Source organism: Cicer arietinum, chromosome 6 (genome assembly GCF_000331145.2).
Source record: "Cicer arietinum cultivar CDC Frontier isolate Library 1 chromosome 6, Cicar.CDCFrontier_v2.0, whole genome shotgun sequence".
Taxonomy (NCBI): domain Eukaryota; kingdom Viridiplantae; phylum Streptophyta; class Magnoliopsida; order Fabales; family Fabaceae; genus Cicer; species Cicer arietinum.
In genome coordinates this window covers 13,694,586-13,703,615 of record NC_021165.2, presented here as the reverse complement: position 1 = coordinate 13,703,615, position 9,030 = coordinate 13,694,586, and the positions used below count along the sequence as shown (strand labels likewise).

General features: G+C 39.5%; 2 protein-coding genes across 2 annotated transcripts in view; one reads left to right on the top strand and one right to left on the bottom strand.

Annotated features, from left to right (window-relative positions):
• Window positions 1-2,049, top strand: part of LOC101508374 (5-oxoprolinase 1) — a 5,401-nt gene extending 3,352 nt beyond the window's left edge. The window contains 1 exon segment of the mRNA XM_004504778.4: window positions 1-2,049. This exon segment is cut by the window's left edge and continues 31 nt beyond it. Coding sequence (XP_004504835.1) covers window positions 1-1,903 — 1,903 coding nt within the window. The 3' untranslated portion in view covers window positions 1,904-2,049.
• A 5,290-nt stretch (window positions 2,050-7,339) lies between these two features.
• LOC101507733 (uncharacterized) overlaps window positions 7,340-9,030 on the bottom strand; it is a 1,960-nt gene continuing 269 nt past the window's right edge. Inside the window, exon 1 of the mRNA XM_004504776.4 lies at window positions 7,340-9,030. This exon is cut by the window's right edge and continues 269 nt beyond it. Within this exon, the coding sequence (XP_004504833.1) occupies window positions 7,579-8,745 (1,167 nt within the window). The 5' untranslated portion in view covers window positions 8,746-9,030 and the 3' untranslated portion in view covers window positions 7,340-7,578.

Here is a 9,030-nt window from a genome sequence, read left to right as displayed (position 1 = left end):
TGTGATCTGTGATGTTAGAGTTCGTGGTATAGGAGTTACCAATATATTGAGGCCACAGGCCATAGAACCTGTCTCTGGAAGTCCTATAGTTGAAGGCTACTATAAGGTTTACTTTGGAAATGGTTGGCAGGAAACACCTCTCTATAAGCTTGAAAAGATGGGGTATGGCCATATGGTGTCTGGCCCAGCAATCATCATGAATGGTAATAGCACTGTGATTGTAGAACCCAACTGTAGAGCCATTATAACCAAATATGGAAACATCAAAATTGAAATTGATTCACCTTTGAACAGCATTAAAATATCAGATAAAGTTGCAGATGTTGTACAACTCTCTATTTTCAATCACAGATTTATGGGAATAGCCGAGCAGATGGGAAGGACTTTGCAAAGAACTTCAATTTCGACAAACATCAAAGAACGGCTTGATTTTTCTTGTGCTCTATTTGATCCTAATGGGGGCCTTGTTGCAAATGCACCTCATGTTCCTGTCCACCTAGGAGCAATGTCTAGTACGGTTCGGTGGCAACTCAATTATTGGGGTGGCAATTTGAATGAAGGAGATGTTTTGGTTACTAATCATCCTTCAGCCGGAGGTAGCCATCTTCCTGATATAACTGTTGTTACACCTGTTTTTTTTAATGGGAAGTTGGTATTTTTTGTTGCGAATAGAGGGCATCATGCAGAGATTGGGGGTATTACTCCTGGAAGCATGCCTCCATTTTCAAAGACCATATGGGAGGAAGGAGCTGCCATTAAGGCATTTAAACTTGTTGAAAAAGGCATCTTTCAAGAAGAGGGGATCGTTAAACTTTTACAATTCCCAAGCTCTGATGACCGTGGAAATAAGATCCGAGGAACTCGCAGGATTCAAGATAACTTATCAGATTTGCAAGCGCAAGTAGCTGCAAATCAAAGAGGAATTTGTCTAGTTCAAGAGCTTATTGAGCAGTATGGACTGGAAACTGTTCAAGCTTACATGAATTATGTACAGATGAACGCAGAAGGAGCAGTAAGAGAGATGCTGAAGTCAGTTGGTCGAAGGATTTCATCGAAGCCAAATGAAAACTCCGTGACAATTGAAGAAGAGGACTACATGGATGATGGATCTGTTATTCATTTGAAACTGAGCATTGACTCTAACAAAGGAGAAGCAGTTTTTGATTTTGGTGGGACAAGCGCTGAAGTTTATGGTAATTGGAATGCACCAGAAGCTGTAACAGCTGCAGCTGTCATATATTGCATTCGGTGTTTAGTAGATGTTGACATTCCTCTCAATCAAGGCTGTTTGGCTCCAGTGAAGATTCTTATTCCAGAAGGCTCTTTTCTCTCTCCTAGTGATAATGCAGCTGTAGTTGGTGGTAATGTCCTTACATCTCAGAGAGTCACCGATGTTGTATTTACTGCATTTCAGGCTTGTGCTTGTTCACAAGGTTGTATGAATAATCTCACATTTGGAGATGATACTTTTGGGTACTATGAAACCATTGGAGGTGGGAGTGGGGCTGGTCCTACATGGGAAGGAACCAGTGGGGTACAGTGCCACATGACAAATACAAGAATGACTGATCCAGAGATATTTGAGCAAAGATATCCTGTGATTCTGCACAAGTTTGGACTTAGATCAAACAGTGGGGGAGATGGATTTCACAAAGGTGGTGATGGGCTTATCAGGGAAATAGAATTTAGGCGCCCAGTTACTGTCAGCATTCTTTCTGAGAGACGTGTTCATGCACCGAGGGGGCTTAAGGGAGGGAAAGACGGTGCACGTGGTGCTAATTACATTCTAAAGAAAGATAAGCGGAAGATTTATCTTGGTGGTAAGAATTCTGTTGAGGTGCTTCCTGGAGAAACTCTTCAGATTTTGACTCCTGGGGGCGGCGGATGGGGTTCTCCAGTGTAAGGTTTCTTTCTTTTGGATGAGAAAGGTCAATAAAACAGCTTCATGTTTGATGCTTTTTACTGAGATGGTGTCAAAAGTCTGTTGTTATGGAGAAATGCACTTTGATGCAAATCAATAAAATTCAAATAATGATATTTCTGTCTCAATTTATTTGTTCAATTATTTTCAGAAATCTCCACCTTAATTTGAGCATGATAAGGGCTATAAAATATAATAAATGTTGTCCTTCAAGATAATATTTTTACATAGTGATAATGTGAATTATTGAGAAAATGATCTTTCCATTTCTTGAATCAAAATGGTTACAAATTCTGGTTTAAATACAACATTACCTAGTCTATTAAATAGATCAGAATTAAATAGAAGAGATTAACTGTACAAGGTTCCTTGATATTCACTACTGCTGTCCTATATAATATAATAAATTAATTACAGAATAATCAGTAATAAATAACTTATCCTCAGCCACAGTTTGGAATTCAACACTCTCCCTCAAGCTGGACAGTAGATGTCAATCATGCCTAGCTTGGACCTTAAGTTCTCAAAATTAGATTTGGGAAGGGCCTTGGTCAATATGTCTGCAATTTGGTTCTTGGAAGGGATGTATTCCAACTTGATAACTCCACCATCTATCTTTTCTTTTATGAAATGTCTATCTATCTCCACATGTTTTGTTCTATCATGGTGGACTGGATTTTTTGCAATATTGATGGTTGCCTTGTTGTCGCACCAGAGGCTCATGGTGGAATCTGTTGGTACTCCTAATTCCTTAAGCATTCTATGCAACCAAATTCCCTCACAAATGCCATGAGCCATTGCTCTGAATTCAGCCTCTGCACTACTTCTTGCCACCACCGACTGTTTTTTACTTTTCCATGTAGTCAAGTTTCCCCACACATATGTGCAATACCCACTTGTTGACTTGCGATCAGTCAACGAACCAGCCCAATCTGCATCTGTGAACACTTTCACACTCCTAATTGGGTCCTTTTTGAAGTGAAGACCTCTCCCAGGTGTCTTTTTGAGGTACTGCAAAATTCGAGTCACAGCTTTCATGTGATCTTCAGTTGGCTTATTCATGAAACGACTTACCATACTCACTGAGTAACCAATATCCGGTCTTGTGTGAGTTAGGTAAATTAGCTTTCCTACCAATCTTTGGTATCTCTCCTTATCAACTTGGAGGCTGCCTTCTTGTTCTGCCAATTTAAGGTTAGGTTCCATCGGTGTATCTGCTGGCTTGCACCCTAACATTCCTGTTTCTTCCAACAAGTCTAGCACATATTTTCTTTGGGATACGTAGATTCCATGTTTGGAACGAGCAATCTCCATCCCAAGAAAATATTTTAGGTGTCCAAGGTCCTTGACCTCAAATTCTTAAGCTAGAAATCTCTTGAGTTCTTCTATCTCTTTGTCATCATTGCCTGAGATTATGATGTCATTCACATAAACAATAAATATTGTCACCTTTGCTTCACTAGAATACTTGACAAACATTGTATGGTCGGTTTGGCATTGAGTAAAGCCGTGACCCTTAACAACTCGCGTTAGTCTTTCAAACCATGCCCATGGGGATTGCTTAAGACCATACAATGATTTCTGGAGCTTGCATACCTTGCCAATTGTTTGTGGAGTTTCTAGGCCAGGTGGTATTTTCATGTATACCTCTTCTTCGAGTTCACCATTTAGAAAAGCATTCTTGACGTCTAGTTGGTGTAAGGGCCAATCTAGATTTACAGCTAAGGAGATAATGACACGAACAAAATTTAGTTTTGCCACTGGAGCAAATGTTTCTTCATAGTCTACCCATATGATTGGGTGAACCCCTTTGCCACCAAGCGGGCTTTGTACTTATTCACACTCCCATCAACATTGTGCTTTATAGAGAAGATCCATTTACACCCAACTGGTTTTTTTCCTTCCGGCAGCTCCACAAATTTCCATGTTCTATTCTTGTCCAGTGCTTTAATTTCATCTTCCACTGCAATCTTCCATTCAGCATGTTGGACAGCTTCTTGAACATTTTTTGGAAGTTTTATGTTATCCAATATGGTGATGAAGGCCCTGTATTCTTGTGACAAATTTCTATGAGATACATAATTGCCAATTGGATGTTGAGTGCATGACCTCACTGCTTTCCTCACAGCAATTGGTAAGTTAAGATCATTCTCATTTAGACTGCAAATATCATTAGGCTCAAAAACTATATTACCTGGTAGAAATTCTAAATCTTTATTAGGTTCAGAATTTTGGATTGGCCTTGGAGATGTGCAGATTTCTTCCTCCCTTTGAGTTTTCTTCTTCCTTGTGTAGACCAGTAATTCTTTTTCCGGTTTTGTCTCAGATCTAGTTGCAGATTTTACTGTTTCTCCAGTCACAATGTCAATTTTTGGTTCTACAACTTGCTGCTGCATGAAGGTCTGTTCTGTTTCTAAAAGATGATGCAGATTCTGCTGCTGCTGCAAATTTTGTTCCATTTCATGTTGCAAATGCTGCAAATTATGTTCCATTTCATGTTGCAAATGTTGGAATTCTGCTATGTTTTGTTCTCTCTCCCCATGAAGGCCAACTTTGGGGTAGTAAGGTTGATTTTCAAAGAAGGTTACATCCATGGAATGGTAGAATTTTTTGCTTATGGGGCAGTAGCACCTGTATCCCTTCTTATTTGGTGGGTATCCTAAGAATATGCATTTCAGGGATTTGGGCTGTAATTTTCCTTTGTTAGGCTGGTTGTCGTGAACAAATGCAGTGCAGCCAAAGACTTTGGGAGGAATGGATGAAAGGATTTTAATGTGTGGGTAAATGGATAGAAGGGTTTGGCAAGGGGTTTTGAACTTGAGGGCTTTAGAAGACATTCTGTTAATTAAATATGATGCTGAAAGAACAGCTTCACCCCAAAAATGATTTGGTACATTAGTTGATAACATAAGGGACCTAGTAACCTCCATGAGGTGCCTATTTTTCCTCTCGGCAATACCATTTTGTTGTGGTGTGTTCACACAGCTGGTTTGGTGAATTATTCCATGCTTGAGAAGGTGAGATTTGAGGGAATGGTGATAGTATTCACGACCATTGTCAGTTCGTAGGACTTGGATTTTCGTTTGAAATTGGGTTTGTATCATATTGTTGAAATTCTCAAAGATTTCTCCCACTTCAGATTTTTCTTTCATAAGGAACACCCATGTAACTCGTGTATGATCATCTATAAAGGTCACAAACCATTTTGAACCAGTTATGTTCTTAACACGGGAAGGTCCCCAAACATCACTATGGATTAATGAGAAAGGTTGGGATGGTTTATAAGATTGAGGAGGATAATGATTGCGTGAGTGTTTGGATAATTGACAGATTTCACATCGAAATAAATTTGAATTTTTATTGAATAGAGAAGGAAACATTTTTTCCAGGTACATAAAGTTTGGATGTCCTAAACGATAGTGCCATAGCATGACAGCTTCGCTTTCACCACTTGATGCAGCAACATAAACTGAATTATTTCTTCTCTTCTTGAACTCACTAGCTTGAAGGAAGTAGAGACCTGCACATTCCTCAGCATTGCCAATCTTCCTCCCCGAATCCAGATCCTGAAATTCGCATAGGTGAGGCAAGAATTTAGTGAAACAATTTAGATCTTGAGTCAATTTACTTATGGACAAAAGGTTGCAATTCAACTTTGGAACATAAAGTACTGAGTTAAGAGTAATGTCCTTGGAGATGATTACTGAGCCTTTACCAATCACTATTGTTTTTGTGCCATCTGCTATTCGTACCATAGAATTGTCATTGCATGGGGAATATTCATCAAATAAGGTGATATCCCCAGTCATATGGTCTGAGGCTCCAGAGTCTACAATCCATGAGTTAGATGTTCCCTTATCAACAAAATACACACATGAAGAATTACCTTTTTGGGCCAAGGCAGCAGCTGAATGTGTGCTAGTGTTTTGAAGGGATTGTTGTAGCAATTTTTGCAACATCTCCATTTGTTCCTTGCTGAATGGACTCGGTTCAAGTGCTGGGGCTGCCAACACTTTGGCCCCTTCTGATGTGGCAGAATGTCCCTGTTTCTAGATGGTTTCCAACCTGCTGGTTTTCCATGAATGACCCAACATGTTTCTTTGTTGTGGCCTGATTTTTTGTAGTGATCACACCATCCTCTAGATTTTTTGTAGCTTCCTTTCACAGTCAATGTTGAACCTTCATTAATGGAGCTTTGATAAGTGCTTCCAAGCAAGACTTTCCTTCGACTTTCTTCTCTTCTCACTTCTGAAAATACTTCTCTGATGTTGGGCAGAGGTTTGGTTCCAAAGATTCTTCCTCTTACATCATCTAGATGCTTGGTTAGACCAAGGAGGAACTGGTATATTCGGTCTTTCTCCACCATTTTTTTGTACTGTTTGCTGTCTTCAGGGCATGTCTCCTCATAGATATCTAGTTGTTGCCAGTAACGGGTGAGCGTATGGTAGTAATCAGTGATTGTTGTGTCTCCTTGTCGCAGTTCATGGAGGAGACTCTTGATCTCAAATATGGCGGAAGTATTATCAGTATTTGAGTATGTCTCCTTGGCAGCACTCCAGATCTCAGTTGCAGTGCTGTAATACATGAAGTTTTCGCCTGCTTCAATGGTCAATGAGTCCAGTAGCCATGTCATGACTAAGTTGTTCTCTAGCTTCCACTTTGGGTAATCGGGGTCCTTTTTCTATGGCTCTTTAGCATCATCACCAGAGATGTAATCTTCCTTCCCTTTTCCTTGAAGGAAGATCCAGACAGATCTTGTCCATTGGGTGTAGTTTTGGCCATTTAGTTTGTAGCCAGTGATGGGTATAGTGGTGTTTTCGGTCAGACTGGTAACTGTGGAAGTTCCAGCTGCCATTTTAGGGTTTGGGTTTATGACTGAACTGCTCTCTTCAGCCATGGAATAATGGTTTTTTTTTTTAATTGGACCAGATTTGCTCTGATACCATGTGAATTATTGAGAAAATGATCTTTCCATTTCTTGAATCAAAATGGTTCAAATTCTAGTTTAAATACAGCATTACCTAGTCTATTAAATAGATCAGAATTAAATAGAAGGGATTAACTGTACAAGGTCCCTTGATATTCACTACAGCTGTCCTATATAATATAATAAATTAATTACAGAATAATCAATAATAAATAACTTATCCACATTTTGGAATTCAACAGATAATATTATGTTATCATTCCTATTCTCACATCACATGGTTATTATCTATTGATCGATGAGAACTTTTAAGGTTTCCCATGATGTCCCATATTCAGAGTAAAAGGTGTAGGTATTATAACTACCACTGAGTTGCTTACTACAGCGCTATATTCGGATCTCAAGTCTTAATTATATTACACTTTTCTATGTGCATTCATTCGTGAGAATAACAAGTGTGTGTAATAACAAAAAAAAGAATAGCAAAGAACTAGAGGAAAAAAATCCATTCATTTGTTTCACAATAACATCATTATTATAGTTAGCATTGTGAAAACATCTACAAATAGGTTACACTAACGACATACTCAGTTTCTCCCTAGGCACAAATTCAAAAACTAAAAACAGATCAAACCAAAGAAAATAGGGAAGCCAAGAGTGTAAATACTACAGAGCATATAGCAGCAACACATAATAGGCTAGCACTAATTAAGTGGCAGGTCTGACTCATTCAGCCCCACCATTGGTGTACTGCAACTCCCTCATCCCTCAGCCTTCCATACAAAGCCAAGCACTCCCAATATGCTCTGCCACTCTTCTTTGTCTTCCCAGTCTGCCACCATTCATTGTCACATTGGAGGAACAATTCATCCACTAAGCAAATTGTCTTTTTCCTCATCATTTCCTCCACCACATCTGCTTCAGCCTTCATCACAACATACTCATCTTCCTTCACATGCTTAGATAACCAAGCAGAAACATCGGTTCGGGGCACATCCGACTCTTCTGGCCCAACCAGTAGATTGTTAATTTGAAACTTTGTACCCTTCTTTGGGTAGTTTCTCTCAAACCATTCAATTGCAGCTTTGTTTTCCTCGTGCAAACCCGCACCAATGAAGATTCTTCGCTTGTAACCTTCAAGAGAATCGCCCAACAACTCAGGCAGGTACTTGATCTTGAAGTTCTTGTTTGATTTGGAAAAAGCCAGCCTTGGTGGCTCAAGGAGTGCATCTTCAAGACCCTTTAAAGCAGCTTTCTTGGCCACTGTAGCAAACTGACAGAGCCTCCTCTTTGGTGAAGAATCCACCAAGTTATTTTCCAGACCAATTTTCCTCAATGCAACAAAAATAGAATCATAGCGCCTAAGATACACTACTCTATAATTAGAATGTTTTCTAAAACCAGCATTGGATGAATCATCAAGGCTCAATGGAAAAGCCACAATGCCATTAATTTTCAGAAAATGATCAGCAGAAACAGCATCTTCAAAGCTAGGGGTAAACACAAAATCACAAGACTCATGCATAACAACATCAACATCACTGTTCCAATTCAACAAAGCAGCACCACCTTGAAACCCACGTGGAGGGTTCATAATAAGAGCTTTATCCTCTTTTTGAAGAAGGCCTTCATCACGCAAATCATGAAGAATGGAATTCAAAACATCAACATTGACCATGGACACAGAAGAAGCAGAAGCTGTAACAGCAGCATCAAATCCAGAAACAACTGAACCTTTAAGAAAGAACCCCAAGAAAGGCAATGTAACAAGAACCAAAGCTAAAAACAAAGAGCGGGACACAATGCGTAAAAAACGTGCATCAGGAACCTTAATCACAACAAAAGAATCAGAAATGAAACCAACCCTTCCACCTTGCAAATGCTGCTTATTACCCATTTTGTTTAAAAAAATAAAAAACGGAGATGACCCAGATGCAGAAAAGAGAAGACGAATGCTTGAATGAAGAAACAAATTGGAAAAGGTGAGAAATTTAGCGAGTGCAGAACCTTGCAGTGGTGTGGTTTCCACCAACAAGAGCCACACGTGTACTTTGTTTTCCAAAAGAAAGAAGCATCAACTGTTTCACCCTCTCTTCCTCCATGGTTTTTGCTTTCAGAAAGGCGTCGTTTCGTAGCTTCTTTACCCGGTTGTTGCTGCCATGAAACCACACAGCGCCACCGG